Here is an 18,417-nt window from a genome sequence, read left to right on the forward strand (position 1 = left end):
AGAGAGAGAGAGAGGACGGAACAATGCCGGGCAGCCCCGAATCTTGGTGTGGGTTGCGCTTTAATCAAAGCGGGTGACGCTAATACCAAGTGTTAAAGTCGTTGCATCGGCGACATAGTTCATGGCAGCTATGTCAAGGTCGTGGCAATCTCCCGACTTTATCTAACGAATCTAGCTCGATTAACGTTTGCAAGTCTTTGCTGCTCTTTCATTGTAAACGCTTGCATAAAAGCGTCGACACTTTCACCTCGTCAGCTATCCATAGACTCGTAACAATGTGAACGAGTCAATCCGAGTATGAATTTCAATGTGAATGCTTTATCGAAGCTAATTCGGAGGCGAATTTTAAACGTCATCCTTTGTAGGAAACGATGGTTGGAGGACAAAGAACGCTTAGCCTTTAACCTTTATCAGCTGCTCCGCAAACAAATCATGTTTCAACGGACGTGCGCTATTCCGCAGGCAAAACTGACGATTTACAAAAGCTCAAAGGAAGCTCGGTAAACATATCTACCCTTCGTTGCCTTAGGAAGATCAGATACCGCGCAAAGGTTTAATCCCTTAAAGCTTACGTTTCTCTCGCCCTGCGCGAAGAAACGAAGATCACCGGAGGAAAACACAACGAACAAAATTTTCGTTAGTTCTCAGATTCTAATATCGCTTTGTGAATAAACAGGAGAATTTCAATATGACGTAATTGGAGATAAGAACAGTTTATCGGGTCCACAGAAGTCTTTTAAACATAGCCGATAAGTTGACAAAGTTTCACGCAATCCACAGATGTGTAGCCATTAAGACGAGCAATATTTTAATATCTCCGATGTTGCATCATTACGAGGAATATTTCGAAAATTTTAAAAGAGGCGAACATCACACGATAAAAATACGTTCTGCCGTTTCGAATTCTAAATCTTTGGCTAGTAGTAAATAAAAGAGATATGAACAATAGAAAGCGTAAAATATCCAAGACATGGATCTACTCAGAATACTACACGTATACCGTCTACTCCAACAATTAGAACAATCAAGTCACTGTCAGAAACATATCAGTTACTGTCTCCGTCAAACAACACGACCTTAAGGTAACACGTGGAAATCGTCACCGTGTCATCAATGCCGCGCCTATTTCCGGGTCACCGTGACATTACCATCGTCCTCGCGGTCAGGCTCGACCCACGGCCGAAGCGGAGAAGGATACCAGAAGCGAAGAGAAGAGAAACGCGGATGCAGCGGTCCCGCGCTGGGGGATTTAAAAGGCCCACCGTAAAAGGTGTAACGCAAGCCCGTAACGATACCTTAACGAGAACCGGCAACGATAATTTCGCCCGACAACCTTGCACATCCCGCGGCGCTGCACGCGGATCCGACGTGGTCGTCAGCTGTGCGAAGGTCAGGGTCATCCGGCAGCCGAGGGTGCAATCGATGCACGATACCGCCGCCCCTGCACCCCTCGCTGGCTGCAGTTACCATGGAGACCATCTCCTGACCCATTGCTACAGAAAGAGAGAGAGAGGGAGAGAGAAAGAGTGTCGTTCCGTCGACACGCAGAGGCTGCATCGGCTATTCGTCTCTCCGTGAGAGTGTACCGCGCAGACAAGGAACCTAAACCCACATCGACACGCACCAAGAAACACGAGGGAGAGGAAAGAGGGATCACCACGATGTGACAGTGACGAGCGTGCGACGCTTCCATGATCCGTCTCCGCTTCTCGCCCTTTTCTTACCCGCCGTGAACGGAAAATCGGTCAGGAAGCCGAGTACTACCCCGTCCTCGAAGTTCGTCAACGAGCTTCGTCCGGATTCTTCAAAGCGTTCAACCGGCCTCTCGTTGGCAACTTTGGTCTTGACAGGTTCGACGGAGGCACGACCTGTGACCTTGTATCGTGAAACACGAAGACGAACCGTGACAGAGGAAAGTGAAACGCAGTGGACGCAGTGACATAATAGTGTGTCGTAGGGCGGATCGTTAGGTTGACGTTCGAGACGATGTAACGACGTTGATAGTTACGAAACGACCGAACGAACGTATCCGAGTTCACACGAACTGTTTCTTTCAATTCTCCACTGCTAGGGTTAGCTTAACGTCGGTTCGTTTTCGCCTGTGGTAGAGCGGCATAATATTACGCGAATGAAAAAGAGAAGAGACGCGTGCTCGGTGGTTGAGCAACGAATTCGAGACTTGTACGTTCCCAGGGGAACCGGTCGCCGGGCAGAGCGCGTGGATATGGTAACGAGGCATTGTGCAAGGTCGGTATGAACGGAGACTAAGGTCAGCTGGTACAGATCGATATCCCGAAATTGTCTCGGCATAGTTGCCTCGTACGCGCGCCGCTTGTGAGATCAGTGGTGTTTCGGGGGACGGCGGAAATAGTGCGGAAGCGTGCTCGAGCGAGAAAAAATTCGGCCGATCGTGGAAAACGAAAGACGGGAGGATGGATGGCTGGAAGAGCTGGAAAAGGGCGGAGAATTCGTTTCTCACAGCATGGTATCAGCGTGTCACAGAGTCTTACGTGGCGACATGGTTCTTCGGGGTGTTTCAGACCAGCAGGATGTCGACGAGCACCGCCACCGGAGGTGGAGGCGGCGGCGGGGGAGGAGGAGGAGGAGGAGGAGGAGGTAGTGGTGGCGGCGGGGGAGGGGTCGGAGGTGCCCTGACATTGATGGGCTGCGTCAGGGAAGCGTCGCCCCCGCCGCAGAATCATCAAAATCAACATCATCGAACGCACGGCCTCGGCGAGTACTCGGCACAGAACAGCGTCGATCCGCTACCAAAAGGTTCGTTTACATTACTGATTCTATTTATTTAGTGACTAGAGTTAGTTTAAATCGGTTTAAATATTAGCTTCGTGCATATGGAAGTTTTATCTCGGTTTGTAAATAAAATTTTAGCCGCGCGTAGCTTTCTTCAAACGTCGTATATTTAATCGACGTAATTTTTACACATTTTAATACACTTTTCCAATGAGTAATTGCTGTAGCTCGATTATTCCAACTTTATAGCAACTGTGAGTTTCAAAACTGAGAAATTCGTGGAACGAAATTGTCCGGTTATTTCCTGGATACATTTAATTAAAGTAATTTCTGCGTGATTTAATCCACTTCTCCAGGTAGTAACTCTATATGTATAGTTTCATTATTTCAAATTTATAGAAATTGTCGGCTTTAGAGTGGAAAAATTCACGCAACGGAGCTGTTTGATTATTTCTCAATGGGAAGGCGAGAATGAACTTCCCTAGGACTCTCAAAATTTGTTGACTAGGTATCATACGGTAGGTGATACCGAAAATTGAAAAGTCTCGATCGATCGAAGCATTGCGACGAATGTTTGGTAGGATAGATTAAGGTAAAATTGCGTGCTCACGGCTACGGTCTAGACGGTAGCATTCGGAAAACGACGTTTCACTCGAAGATCGTATTTTCAAGGTCTCAGACGCGGATTACAACGTCGCGTCGCGGCGAAACGAGCCGTGCTATGAAAAACGGATTTACGTAAACGGTACATTCTCCGCGGTCCCGCTCGACTGTCCTATCGATTTCACAATTTTGTCCGCGATTTATCCGAGGGACACGAGCAACCTTTATTCCAACGTACATCGACAAATATTGTACATTTTCGTTATCATCCATAAATCACACGGTACCTTCAAGTAGTACGCTTGAAATAAGCATATTGCAGGCAATGCTCGATTTCATTTAAGCAAAAATTGCGTAAAAAGTTGCAGTTCTTTTAATGTTATGCTTGAATCGATAACTATAACGACCCTTAAACGATTCGTTTCTTTCCATATTGCCAAAACAACGAAAAGTTGTATAAAATAATGAAACCGTTCGACTAGAAGATAAACTCGATATCCACATGCATCGTCGTACAAAAATATACAGACAATTTGTTTATTTTTCACAGTCGCAATTCAGGTTCGCCATTCGAGTTCTATGACTTCATCGCGGAAGTAAAGATTGGATTCGATATTCGGCGAAAATAGAAACGAAGGCGAGTTAAACGAAAAGCGTATTGAATCGCGAGGCGGAAACGGTAAAAGCGAGGCAAGCCCGCAGCGTTTCGAAAACGCAGTTTAAGTTAATCGCTAATCACGCGGCCGATTGAGATATTAACTTACGAGTTAATCTACCCCGGAGCCTCGTAATCTACCGGAGGCTAATGAAAATAAAGAGGTCGTTGGACCCACTCGGAAACGCAACGTCCCGAGTAACGGCAACGAAGTCACGTTCCTCCAACGACAATGAATAAAGGGCACTCTGCTGGATTACCCTTTAATAACTCGTTGCGACCGTGTCCATTATTCTCATTCTCGGAGCACGCTCGGCCGTTCAACGGAACCAGAAATCTCTTACCGGAAACTTTCACCTTAATCCCACCATCTTTCTGCTCCAGCAGAAACTTTTCGCGTGTTTTCTAAATCCCGCCCGAGATGGTTTGCACGCGATCGATCATCCTCGTGTATCGTAATACCATGATTACTGGAGGGAATTTCTTTTTAAACGCTACTTCCGCCCATGAGTCACGAGACACTTGCTGGTATTAAACACAAGCCTCGGTAAGATACATCTCTAATGAAACCTTCAGAACGTTGTATAATTTAGTTTTCCTTGTGACACGCGCGGTTAATTAATATTCATTTCATTTTGAAATTGAAAAACTTCCTGGACAAGGTTCTGTACATTTATGGTAAACATACAGTTGCGAATTGCGTCGATTAATGCGTTGAAAATTGTGACTTCGTTGAAAGAAATATATTACACGATGGTTCTATACTATCAACTGCAGAGGAGATAATTACACCACAATTCGTGTTCCATTTTTTACATACACCAAGCACCGTAGTTATTGAGTGTATTTTTTAGTCAAATAATTCGATTATTACAAAATTTTTCTCTGTTTCATAAATATAAAGAGAGCAAGATTTTTTAATCCGTTACGATTATCGATTTAAACATAGCAAATATTAAAAAAGACTAGTACTCGACTATCCAACGCGATTCGTTTAATTGTCTCTTGTACCTATATTTTGCAAAAGAATTCCTCCGTTCTTACAACTCGAAATCTCTCGCATTTAGAATCGAACGAGTTTTACCTGTCCAAAGCTGAAATATAGGCGCACGATGACTGTAAAGTGATTGACGAGTCGGTGAAACGAGATCAGCGGACTCGTGCAACGTATAAAACGCCTGCGGGTTATCCGGTCGATTCGAAGTCGAAATTAGGCAAACCGTGGTTACGTAAACGGCCGTGGTACACCGTTGCTTCGGTTCTATCCGGAGAACGTAGAAAACAGCTGTTTTTATTGGCTGCAGACACAGACTACGTCGTGCGATTCGCGCGTGACGCTATTTTTCACGGTTGAGCGATGTCGCGGTAGCTGATGCGTGAAGAATATACTCGCAGAGAGTGTCAAGTACAAGCGAAACAACCGACTGTTTTTTTTTTTTTTTTTTTTTTTGCGATCAACGTTCCCTTTTGGCTGTTCGGCAATTTTTCATAGAATTATTGACAACCGAAGAACTTTCAGCAATAAGAAGGCACTTTTGATATTTCAAGCGTATTTCAGTTGCTCAGAAGTGTCACGTTGATCAACTCCGTACATCGTAACGTTGAAAAATATGACGATCGCAAATTTCAACGAATCTTGGAATGGAATCGTTACGATTTCTTTTTTCCAGGTATAGCAAAAAATATTCAGATGGAGTAGAGGATATCTTTGCTCTCTCCTAAAATGCAGCTTTCGTGATAATTTGGCTTATCGAATTTCAACTTCAAGCAAACATCGCATACACGTCAAACTAATATCTCGTTCAATAAAATACAAAGGATACATTTTCTTCGAATTTTTGCTTAAACTTCGCCACCGATACATACCTTGTACCCTCGTACATACGTGCCTTGTACCCTCGAGTGTTATTCGACGTGAAGGATATCCGATCCGTGGAACGACAACGTGCACCTATTAACAGAAAAGTATCGAGTTTCCTTGCAACCTTACTTTTTAAACTTCGTTCGAGTAGAAGTTGTTGGCGAGTGCAATCGAGACGTTGAATCGAGTGGGAAATTTGGTAAAGAAAGGTGGTGGCCAGTCGATATTGTGCAAGAACACGCACACGGTTATTTACAGAATCGGCGTAACTAGGCCATGGCCAATCGTGGAATGAATGGCCACTCGAACGCGCGTATTAAGTTACTCCGTGGCGCGGAGGTTACCCAAGAATTATAGGATTTCCAATTATGCGCAGATACTATCCGCGACTTTCGTGCTCGTTTACCAGTCTGCTGGAATAGATTAAAACGGTCACGCGCGCGTGAAAGCGCACAAAAAAGGTGACAGCTCGGGATCGAAGCGTCGCGTAATTGCCGAGTGAAATTCTCGCGGAGATGCGGTTATCCCGAGACGACACGCGCTGATAACGTTCGATGAAGTCGTTATACAGTAGTTCATGAAAGTATTTGAATACTTATCATAGAAAACCCGATTGTACTATCGCGTTACATACAGCGGTGACCGTGTACCTGTACGAGATACCTTTTCGTTAAACACAGAATTGCTTTTCGGATATTTAACGTATTACTCGTATTATTCACTACACACACTCGAAGAGTTAATGGGCCACACTTTCATGATACGCGTGTACGGACATAGCCCACAACTCTGAAAATTAAGTGTCACGGCTTATGAGATAAAACAAAGGACACGAGAGAAACGTGTTAGATCGCTGAGCGAAAAATAAATAATCTGGAAAAACGCGATTATCAGTGGACTTCTACCTTATAAGGACTAATAGATAGGATATCATATGGCAGAAGCGTATCTTATCGATGGTTACTTTATCTTAACGATGGTTCTATGTTATCGAATTGTCAAGTTAGTAAGGTTTATACCGTTATGCGCGATTTACAAAACCATATTGTGGAAAATTTACCTGGATGCAATTCTACGAGGATTTCGCAGACTTCTTTGGTAACTTGCATGTTGCCTATATTCAGGAACACATAATTGTAACCACTTCGATTCTTTTGTAAGTAACGATTTTAGTTAGAGATGTTTGAAATACAAGTTGCATAGTTTTATAGAGGAACGTAACTTGACGTAATTAGTTTTCTCCGAAGATCAATACGTAAATGACACATAAAGATCAAACACTGTTTTATTTATTCTTCAATGAAAAATCATATGTTTTTTATTGTGGTAAACGACGCGACAATTTTCATAAGAAAAAGTGTTAATATATCGGTTTAGAAGATATTTCAATTTCAATGTAACATTTATTTAAAGCAATGTCACATCCTAAACTAGTGATATTTTTATGTAAACAGACTTATACATTTTAGATAGATCATAGACGAGCTATAGATTTACACTGTAAAAGATAAATAATATTATCAAAAGATAAACAAGCCTGATTTTCGTGTGCCTTCTATACATCCACAGAAAAATGATTAATCGTATCGGATTATGCCCTCTACGAAACCATTCAACATTCGTTTCAAATATTTTTCACTAAAATCATTCTTTACAGAGAACTTCATTTACTTGAATTCGTCGGAAAACAAAAAGTTCATATAACAGAAGTTCATTGATTCACTACATATGACTTTCCGTTCATGTAACTTGAATTCACGTTCAGATAACTGATTCATTCATCAAGAGTATATTTAACCGCGCACTAATTAAGATTTCTTTGCAATAAAAGTGAAATTTAGATAAGTAGCGTTATCGAAGTTGTTCCAGTTATATGCTCCGGCAATATTATCTTATTCTTGCTAATCGTGTTATCCTATATATCGTTATGAAAATGTCAATAAAATACTTCGCAATCAGCAAAATATTGAAGATATTCGTGGGCCTAAATTCGTGCTACGAGTAAAGTCAGATAACATAAATAGATAAGTGTTAAGCAATAATAAATGTTAAAACTAATCGTTTATTATAAAACCTGTAACTTATTATCGCTTAAAAAAAATTTGTAAAATTCAATAAGTTCGTCATTTCTTTTTTTATTTTCGTTCTATTTCGAACCTTGGAATCTTAATCTTTAAATCAGCCTTCCTTTCTACGACGAATTTACGCTCACGTACATACATATGCATACGCGTAACGCCTACATTCGTGCCAATTCGCCGTGATTTCGCGATCGCGAATTTAGAGGGTGCGTATCGCAGGGAAATTGCGTGTCTAGAGGGACGTGCGGTTGTCGAGTGGATTTGTCGAGAAGAAAAAAGCAGCAACCCTTTGTCGAAACGACATTGGTGAGACTCGGGTCTCGAGAGGAAAGACATAGTCAGGCAGTTTCCGTGCGTTGCGTGTGGCTTTTAATCGTGGAGGACTGAGGACGAACGGAGGGTGTCGCGGTTAACCCTCTGAATCGCACCCTCCACTTCTGATCCCATTCTTCGTGCCTTTTCGACGATTCAAAACGTGGTCTCGCTTTGCACCGGTGCAGTCCTCGTCCCCTGGATATTTTTTTCCTTTCACCTTGCTTTCGCCTCTTTGTCGCGACCCTTTCTTCCGATACTCCGCAATTAAAAGGCATCCGTGCGTTAACGAGTGCCACACGGTTCTCAAGGACTCGTACTATTTGCTTATCCAGCATCCCGTTGTCGCTACCCGATAACCTGTCGTCGTCGTCGTCTTCAAGTGTCAGAGTCGCAGAAGAAAATTCTCGATCCCTTCATCTCGAAAGAACGAATATATCTTATTGTACCGTACTTTTTATTTGATTTTTCTATTTTATATGTATGTCAGCGACCTAGCCCACGAAATCATTCGAATATTTGTAGAAGACTTTTACGAATACGTTATGTGTGCTACACATACGAAAAATTTTTGAATTTTACCGATATCGTTGATATCGTAACGAGACACCAGAGTCGTAATTATATCGATAAAATATGAAATAAATCTAAAAATGTATATCACGTATCAACTGATCTTATATGAAACGTGATAGTTAGTTCTCGATTGTTAAGTACACGATTAATCTATCACAATGTTGTGTAGCTGTGCAAGGTTCAGATACACGTACGTACAAACAATATATGATTTTTTAATAATTACCAAGATAGACGGGTAAAAACCCTTTAGAGTACAAAGAGAAAAGAAATACAATCAAAGGGAAACATTGAAGGACACTAAAAATAGAGACAACTTTCGTCTAAAATTAGCATGTGAATAAAAAAGATGAAGAAACCTGTACAAAATTATCGACGTTAATAAATGTACGATTGAAGCAGTTAAACCAACCATGGAAAGTCCTGTGCTGTCTCTCAGGTAGTAAGCATTTGTCTTTAAACTGATCAAAATATGATTAGTCCAAGTCCAAAGGAAGAAACAATTTTAGGACGAATAACAGGATCATTGTACGTGTTGTCTTGAAGCGAACATCAACATAGATCAAACATAGAACGACGACGCTCAAGAGACAGTTTAGAAACGTTTAAGACGAGTTTATCGTTGTATAGCGTAACACATAAAATTTTTCTATGATAAACGTTGAAATAGTTTGAGAAGCGTTGGAATGGGTCACCCACGTCGAATCGGGGAACGTTCCGTGGAAATCCGATTTTCTTTGCCTCCGGCACGTAGCGTGAAAATTGTTGCGAGGTTAACGTAAAGTAGGGCACACGGGGAAATACGGTTCCCTTTCAACGTGATCCATCCGTTGGTGACATTAAAGACCGATGTTCTGCTTTTAGTAGAGGGATTATCTGCTGAGATAGACAGCGATCCACAAAGCTTCGATCGATAAGCTCTTGTACGTACATAGGAACGCAGCCTCGGTGTGATTATCTGTTTGCTTTCAGTCGAACTCGATTGTTGTCGGATTTTCTTCGGTTCACCACTAGATTTCGAATATTTGTGTATTTATGTGATACCTAAATGCGCAGAAGTACGCAGAATTGTATACTTTACGGGAGATCGACCAGGTTATAAATAAAAACTTTTACTTTACGTAGATACGAGGTGAATCGGATCAAAACAAGAATTCAGTTCATTTTTGTTATATCGTCATCGTTTTAAGTCGTTGATCCGATTCGCTCTGTGATCCGATTCGCCTCGGTCTATCCTACTGGTTGCCATGGTATCTTGTAAAAGTTACACATATCGGAAACCTCGGATATTTCAAATAATTTAATTGAAAATTATACCATTCACTCTGTTCTGTAATCTTGGTACCGATAATTTTTAATTTGTTTTAATCACTGCAAAATACTATATATAGAGAAAGAGAGAGAGAGAGAGTACAAAATTTAGCAGAATAACGAATCTCAAAGTAGCAGAGAAATAAATCTCAGATAAAGTGTAGTATCCGAACAGAAAAACTTTTCATCCGAATGTGTCTCTTCGAGGACATTTTAGGTCGCCAATACCGAAAATGAGGTTTATTTCTCGCGGAAATAAACGATTTTAGAAATTCGGGCTTATGGACATTTGGCCATAACTGTAAAAATACGCGCGTATGACAAGACGTGATCATACAGAGCGGTAAACGGCAAAACAAGCGATGGCGAAGCCAATGCCAATGCTCCAGATGCCAATTTTACCGCTTACCGCTCACCGCTCTCTGGAAAATAAAAAATTCCACAAAACTAATCCGACACTCACGATTCAAATGCGTATAGAGTAAACCATATAGCGTGTTAAAAGTGCCGTATCTTAAAAAAGATTTCGTCAAATTCCACCAGGATGTCAGGCATTAACAGGTTGACCGAAATTTGTTACGCTTTATTTCCGTGAAAGACGACCGCGTTTTCGTCCTCAGCGATCTCGAAACCTCTAAAAAGTATCGTTCTAGGCGAATATCTCGCAGTCCGGATATTATAAATACTAGAGACTAGATCTCTAAACGATTATTCTAATCGTCGTAAAAATATGAATCTTGAGAAACATCCGCGGTCTATTCATCACGAGTGCTCGAACGAATTATCCGCTAATCCAGAGGCAATTTCATCGAAAGGGGCAAAAAATAAAAGCAATCAGAAAAATGATCGGGAACAGTGGTTTCTAATCGAGAGAAACTTGCACGCGACGAGGGGTTCGTTTCTCTCGATCGAGCTGCCAGGTTTTCACTTCCCATTGATAACAGGTTCGCTCGAATCCGCTCGAGTCTGAGCGCAAACATCGCGACGCGACGCTTGTTACGCAATCGCCAAAGAGAAAGTTCATGCGAGATCGGCCCGGCTAATTGGCTGGTTCTTTACGATTTTGTACGATGATCGCGCGTGTAATGTTTCCACCATGAAGATTGTAATGCGTAAGTACTAGGTGAAAACGATATAACGCGATCATAAAATCAGCGATGAACGTGGAAGTACGTACTTTGAGCGTGTAATATGTGAATCTTGTGGCAAAACGTTCCGATGATTCTAATGCGAAATAACTTCCGTAGTCGAAGATTGAAATTGCTTCTTCTGTGTACGATTCTGAATGCGAGTAAGCATCGATGGATGTTCCTTCTTAAAGCTTTAATTTACGACCGCAATATATCATCTCTATCCATGCAATACAAAGCAGTAGGAAAACAGCAGTAGGATAACAAGAAAACGTAGGGAAGTATTACTCTGCGTTTTTCCTTTCACGCGCTAAATTTTACAACGCTAGAGTCAAAATATTTCCTAAACCAATTGTTTCCACGGACACGAGAAGTTTCAAACTTTATTGTACAAAGCCAAAAAAAATAAATAAATAAATACTTCGATCAATTTAATTTTTTATACACCTTCGTAGCACTTAAAATCATTAAATTGTTTAAAATGAAACCTCGCCTACTGTTTTAACGTTTTAAAATTAAGTAAATTACAAAAACAATTGGAAAGATTAAATAAAGTTTAAGCAATTAATATACATATGATATAATTTTTCTGTCAACTAATCTCACATTGTAGTCGGCAGGTAACAATTAATAAATATCCGTCCATCTAGAAGCGTCTTTAAATGAATTTTATTTTAAATTCATGGCTTCGCCCAGTCGCAAGAAATACATTTGCCGTATACGTACCTTTGGTCTCCACAGAGCCAAAGAAGCGCCGTTTCCATCCGCTTCGTGGCCTCAGGAGAATCTTTCGGCGTAAAAGTCGAGGACCTGCGGATGCTCGAGTAGTCGCCAGCCATGTTGATCGAGATGCGGAAATCGTACGACTTCCGAGGGAAGACATCACCGACAGACATCCTGCGGGACGTCCCGAAGAGGCTCGCAGCAGGAGCGCCAGCGAGTTACTCACGGACTCGTGCGATCGAGACAGGTGAGTTTTGCCACTTGTTGCCTAATTTCTTGTTGTTCTTTATTCTCATTCTGATCGTCCAGATACGCTGGTAGTTCGTGTTCTTTCGCGTTAGGTAATTGTTAATTCTTTGCGCTTGGAATTTCAGCTCAGTTGAATGGAATACGAAGTTTTGTTTGAACGATGCAAGAAGAAGTAGGTACTTATATAACGTTACAGAGAGTTAGGTTTGCCAGTTGAAAAATCAGCATTGAGAAAGATTTACTTAGTAAGAAAGGCTTGCTGTAAATTTGCTGAACATCGACAGAACTTCTTAAATATTTCACCGCGTAAAAGTGAAAATCATAATTATTTACGAAGCGGACGACCTCGCCGATTTCAACGACCTTGAAATATGTTGTCAAGGTGTACATTCTGAGCAACTTTTCCCTATACGCGTTACCGTCGCTCGGCCTTAATTTCCAAGATATTCGCAAAAAACTTCAGTTCAATTCACGTTACGATTACACTTCACTTTGGCACAGAACTGGCATACTTTTGTATAATTTGATTATATTATAACCAAATCTAACTCACTTTCGATAATCATATTTAATTCACATAAGAAAGAAAAATCAATGGATTAGATTCAATCGACTGGTTAGTTTCAGTTAGATAATTATTCGCTATTATCGCTAAAATAAGTTAGGGTTTTAAATAGTAAGACAGATACAGTTTATACTAAAGTTTATACTATTCATTGTAATTTTTAATTGGAGACACTTCAGCAAAGATATTGAAAGAAGCGACTATTCGATCATCAAAATCATACTGTCGTCGAAACGGAAACCTTTGCGAATATATCGGCAAGTAAAACCGAGCGATTGTAACATGTATAGGGAGAAGTTGTTCAGAATGCAGACCTTGGCACTAAATCTCAAGGTTATTAAAATCGACCAGATCGGCCGCTTTATAAATTTGTAATTATCATGAAAATATTTGTATTGAAAAATCTACCTTTATATTATTTTTATATTATTCCATACCATTTGTATCATATTATTTTAGTAATCCGTTTCACATATTTTTTTTCATACAGACATAATTTTCTGTAGCCACTGTACGAGTTCTATGGCTACAGATCGATTCGTAACAGTGTCGAAAAGATCGTTCGCTTCCGGGTTATAGTTCAGGTTTCCATGGACTCTATATTTCACGGAATGGCAATTCTACAAATTGCAAATGGCATAGATACGAGATATAGCTGTGTTCGAGTATCGACGAATAAGCTTGGAGTCGGCAGTCTAAGCGCAAAGGATTAATTACAGTCGTTTGTCTTTATTTAAAGGCAGCCGGAACGAAGATAGAGAAAATCGAGTTGTATCGCATTGTTACCATTTCAGCGGGCAAACCGCATCGAGAAGGTGCAGGTTGACGACATCCTGCAAGTCGCACCGCTCCTTCAAACAGTAAATATCATCGACAGAAAATTCCTTTTCAATCTCTTCGTTTAGTAGCTTCTTCTCTTTTGTCGTCGCTCAGCAGCTTTGCCGCTTGCCTGGCTCTTATCACCTTCGTAATTGGCTTCTTTGTTGTATAATCCTGTGCTGTTCTCTTCATTTATTCTTCGAGTTTTGGATCTCTTCGAGCCATGCTAACTCAGTCGACAAAAGTACTTGGGAATATTATATTTACAGATATTTAGATATTTCAGGGACGATCGCTAAAAACGACGAAGGAATGGTTACTATGAACGATATAATTCCATCGACCAAGCAAATACAAGTAAAGAAGTTCTAAGAGATTGACATGTTATTCGTGCGAATATTGCAATAAAAATTAACTTTCGGACAACCATCGAAGAAGAATGTGCAAACGCAAATATTGCTCTAATTGTTCCAAGCTATAAAATAATTATTGAATATAAAATACGTTATATGAAAATGTTGAGTCTTGAAAAATACATATTTTTCTGAAAATAAACTTATGACACGATACATTAAATACTTGGCATGGTCAAATAGATTCCATTGAAAACGATCGTAGTGCACACTGATCCACCGTAAACGATCATTCTCTTTCAAATTTAGAAACGCTTCGTTCTTAAGAAATAAATACAAGGTACATAATGAAGTAGAACCTTAAACTAGAAATAACGAAAAGAAGAGTTTAGAAGTACTTAAGGTAAACTTCAAATACCTCGAATACAAAAACAAGAATATTTAAAAATACGATACCTACCGAAGTATAATTTTTATTTCAATTTCAATCTTTATTTTACGCATACGTATAGACCCAAGGAGAACAGCGGAATCAGAAGGGAAATATCACTGATGGCTCGTTCGGCGACGTTCGTCGAGCTGGTGGCGCTTGCCTTTCGCAACCGATTCGCCGGCAGGAAGAAAAGTTAACCGCGAGTCAATATCCTTGGCCTGGTTCGAGCTGTGCTCGAGTTTTGCTTTTCTGTACAATTTAGCGGTACGGAAGATCGCGATGGTTCGCGTGTTAATTCGCAATACGCGTGCTTACACGCGCCGCGCTATACCTTGCTGACCTACTATCCTTTATTTTCGTAATTCGATTGCGACCGTGCCGCGGATAACTCGATCAAAGTCACTTTAAACCAACACGCTGACTGTTATGCCATAACCTTCTCAATCTGAATCGCAACGATCCGCGAACGATTTCGCGTCAGATTGATTCGATCGATTCACGTTGTTGTATGATCGACCTTTTGATCCTCGAGTTTTATAATTGCGTGTACACGCGAGATTCGCGAGAAAGCAGTTGCCATTCGCTGCTTGTCGCTAGATTATCCGATTAGGCTGCAGCTGAGTCGCGACTAGAAGACGCTAGCACGCGATTGAGAACCGAACGAATATTTATGCTAGATTATCGCTGGTTATACAGGAGCTACATTAAAAACATGCGCATTGAAATTTGATCGCAATTAAGTGGTAAGATTATTTGTTACGCAGTATGATCGAGAAACGAGGGAATTTTGTGCAAATCGTTGAAGTGTTAAGAGCGAGAGTCAGAGTTAGAGAGAATCGAGTCGTGTCGAGCGAGAGTCATTGAAAAATTCAATTATCGTATCATTATAATTTGATTATCAGGTACAGTCCTCGTTATTTTGTTCCGTATTAAACGAGCAATACGCAAGAACGTGTAATGTGCGGGATTTACGGTGCTTGGCGATCGAATTAGTACCGGCCAAGATTTCCAACGTATTTTAATTTTTCTTTTTTTTTTTTTTTTTTTCTTTTGGTAAAATTCAGTAGAGTAAACGAAGTCTAACGTTTTATTAATTAATCATTAGGATGTTGTACACGTTGATAATTTCTATTTCTCCTCTGGCCTTAATGATACCTCGTACTCGGCTTTTTTTTTTCTTCCGCGGTAATTATGGTAATATGACGTTCCGGGATGAGTGCACAAGTGATTTCAGCAGACTTCAGACATATTTAATAGCGTTCATGCGAAATGAATTGCTTGGTAATAAGAGTATCGAGATATTCTTCGATTGGCGGAATTCCGCAATTTCGCTCCTTTCCATGGTATAGTTAAAAATTAATTGTTACGTATAAATTATCATCTTATTTAGATATAAGTTGCCTAACTGAGAATAATTTGGTTTGCTAATTTGATGGCCCCGGACTGTATAAAAATGCGGGACGAGTGGGACGCGAGAGAGTCTCGAACGAACCATCGTTCTCAGTTCGAAGAGCTGAAAGAAAGTCAGAGTTCAAAGTTCAAAAGATCCAGTTGTATCGATCGAGAGTCATTCTAGAATGCAGTTATCGTTACATTTCATTTCTATTTTATTTCTAAACATAGATTTTTTTTCTTTTCTTTACTATTTTATGCTCCTGAGTAAAAAGCTGCCTGTAAATGAATATCCTTAATCTGTAAATACCATGCTGCTTTTCTTTTAGCCCAAACGACGGACAAGCCAATTTCCCATTTTCCGTTCAATGGCGTCTTTTTGCCTCTGTTTTTTTAGCGTGTTCCTCAGGAGGACGGGCATGGAGGATTCGTTTGTGAAACTGCGAGGAGGAGCCGTAAAATTGTCCGTTTCGCACGACAGCGTTTTCCCCGGAGAAGTTCCTCACACTCGACCTCTCTCGTCGCTGGCCAGCCTAGCTACCCTCGAGGTTAGTACCTTCTTTATTTACGAGCTACTGAATTCGAAAAAGAACGACGATCAGAGGGGCAAACGTTAAGAAAGATCGTTGAACAGCTTAACGCACGCGTTTCGAATGCTACGAGCGTCTTGGAAGCCAAGTTGATCGACTCTCAATTTCATTTCTCGAATAGTGAAAACTAGTGAAAACCTGCGGTGAAATTCCGCCTAGGTACAGATAGTAATCAAGTACGCCGATCGTATTTAAAACGGGCGATATCGGAGGAAAAAATCTGTACTAGTCTCGTTCAGACGTAACACGTTCACCGTTTGAAAACAATCGCATCGGACTTGATTCACGGTGATTGTTGTAATTCCTCTGACTAGAGCGGAGAATGATAAACAGAGACGCGGAGGAGGCGTTATTCTCGTTATCCAATGAGCATAATGCCAAGGCAGGCATTCTAGGCACGCGTGAATCGAGTTAAGGCGGTTACACATGTCCAGGATCGGCTCGTGACTCGTCTTCCAATTTCCTCGCCGCGTGCTCTCACGCTGTGACTAACGTTTCGTATCCTTAACCCCTTAACGTACAATTCTTTTCAACTTAGCCTATCAAAGATGCACGGTTTTCTTATTTTCGTCTCAGCGGGATTGCTTCTCCGCTGCGTAATAATATTATATCTTTTGTAATTTCAAAATCATTTGTATACCGTGCGTTTTTGATACAGCAAGACGCGAAGCAAGAGGGAGCGAAGGGAAACAAACCTTTTTACAAACGAGAATTGTTTATTAGTAGAAAAAATTAGCTATGCCCGTGGGGACACATCATCGAGCAACCTGCTTCGATTTCCTGCGATCCTGCGCTTTAATGCTGATTAACTTTTTCGTTCGATGCTCGCTAAACGAGGACAAAGCCGTTCGATGATTTCTCGCACGGATTTCGACGCGTTCGACCGTGAACTTCGGCGTCTAAATCGAGCATCGAAATACGAAAACGGCGCGTTGAATCATTTATGAAGGAATCGTGACACGGCGAGTGCAATGTGCCACGGAAAAGCGAAAATCCTTAGTCCAGAATATACAGTGGCTCATGAAAGTATTTGGCTGTTTACCATAAAAGAACTTTCTTGTATGTTTTATGTACGTTGTATAAAACGTTTCGAAATTTGACCGGCGTTGTAACGAGATACGACCGTCGTAGTTGTATTTGTCAAAATTGAAAGCAATCTAAAAATGTATACATATAGCAAATTCATAATACGGATAAATGTGTCCAATGTGTTAGATTGTCCGAAAAGTTTCTTTCGTTTTATGAGGAAATAATAGACGCGCAACGTTCTTTGTTTTATATTATTTTGTCGAATTACGTACGATCCATTTTGTTCTGTTGAGATAAACACCGCGACATTTCACACAACATTGGTTTCACTGTTGTAAAAAACAAAAACTGTTTGTTTGCGAAAGAAAGACACTTTTCGGACAACCTAATATATGTTCGTAAGAAGTTTCTAGAGGTGAAGAAATGCTTATGAGCCATACTTTGACGAGCCACTGTACAGAGACGTGGCTGTGTGTGTTTTCCATCGACGTATATTCTTTTTCTTGCTTTGCTACGCTCGCCGAGCGTAGGCGTGCTAGATCGCGCGACTCGTCGAACAAATAATTCATTATCGTCGTTGCGGCCCGGTGATCGACCGAGATTCCACGGCCGACAATTTATAACGCGTTGACTTGTGCTTTGTTTGCTAATTGTCGTCGCGTGCTTGCTTGTACGCGACTCACGAGATTCGCTCTTCCGCCCACAGCGAAGAATAGTTTCCAATCAATCGCTGTTCGAGCGTATTTTTTCCTGTTTATTGTTGCAAATGAATATATTCGCGCGATAAAATCCGTGTCTTAATATGTTCACAATGTGCAGTGAAAACGTGTTTCGCTCTCGTATATCCGTGAAAGTTTCTTCGACTCTGTTGTACAATTAGTAATTATCAGTTACGCGTACAATTAACTCTTTGACTGTAATTTTGACGTTGGATAAACGATCGCTGTAGCACGATCAGAATATAGAGAAACAACATTTTGTCCG

The 18,417-nt window shown here is 40.9% G+C and overlaps 2 protein-coding genes across 11 annotated transcripts in view; one reads left to right on the forward strand and one right to left on the reverse strand.

The window, feature by feature from the left end:
* LOC122573382 overlaps nt 1-7,025 on the reverse strand; it is a 44,968-nt gene extending 37,943 nt beyond the window's left edge. For 3 of the 4 annotated variants that reach the window (XR_006318727.1, XM_043739667.1, XM_043739677.1), the window contains exons 1-2: nt 6,931-7,019; nt 5,876-5,960 (exon numbers count right to left, since the gene is read on the reverse strand). Coding sequence is in view for 2 of the 4 variants with exons in the window: in XM_043739667.1 (XP_043595602.1) it covers nt 5,876-5,960; nt 6,931-6,979 (134 nt within the window). In the remaining 2 variants the exon portion in view is untranslated. Of the gene's footprint in view, nt 1-5,875; nt 5,961-6,930 lie in introns of all 4 variants that reach the window. The other variant, XR_006318732.1, reaches the window with a different exon arrangement.
* LOC122573301 overlaps nt 1-18,417 on the forward strand; it is a 90,700-nt gene that overhangs the window by 42,307 nt on the left and 29,976 nt on the right. For 2 of the 7 annotated variants that reach the window (XM_043739479.1, XM_043739451.1), the window contains exons 3-6: nt 2,541-2,775; nt 12,022-12,250; nt 13,612-13,677; nt 16,212-16,362. In XM_043739479.1, coding sequence (XP_043595414.1) covers nt 2,550-2,775; nt 12,022-12,250; nt 13,612-13,677; nt 16,212-16,362 — 672 coding nt within the window. In that variant the 5' untranslated portion in view covers nt 2,541-2,549. Of the gene's footprint in view, nt 1-1,524; nt 2,776-6,835; nt 6,969-12,021; nt 12,251-13,611; nt 13,678-15,374; nt 15,766-16,211; nt 16,363-18,417 lie in introns of those variants that run through there. The other 5 variants (XM_043739461.1, XM_043739441.1, XM_043739489.1 and 2 more) reach the window with 5 other exon arrangements.

Source organism: Bombus pyrosoma, linkage group LG2 (genome assembly GCF_014825855.1).
Source record: "Bombus pyrosoma isolate SC7728 linkage group LG2, ASM1482585v1, whole genome shotgun sequence".
In the NCBI taxonomy this organism is placed as follows: domain Eukaryota; kingdom Metazoa; phylum Arthropoda; class Insecta; order Hymenoptera; family Apidae; genus Bombus; species Bombus pyrosoma.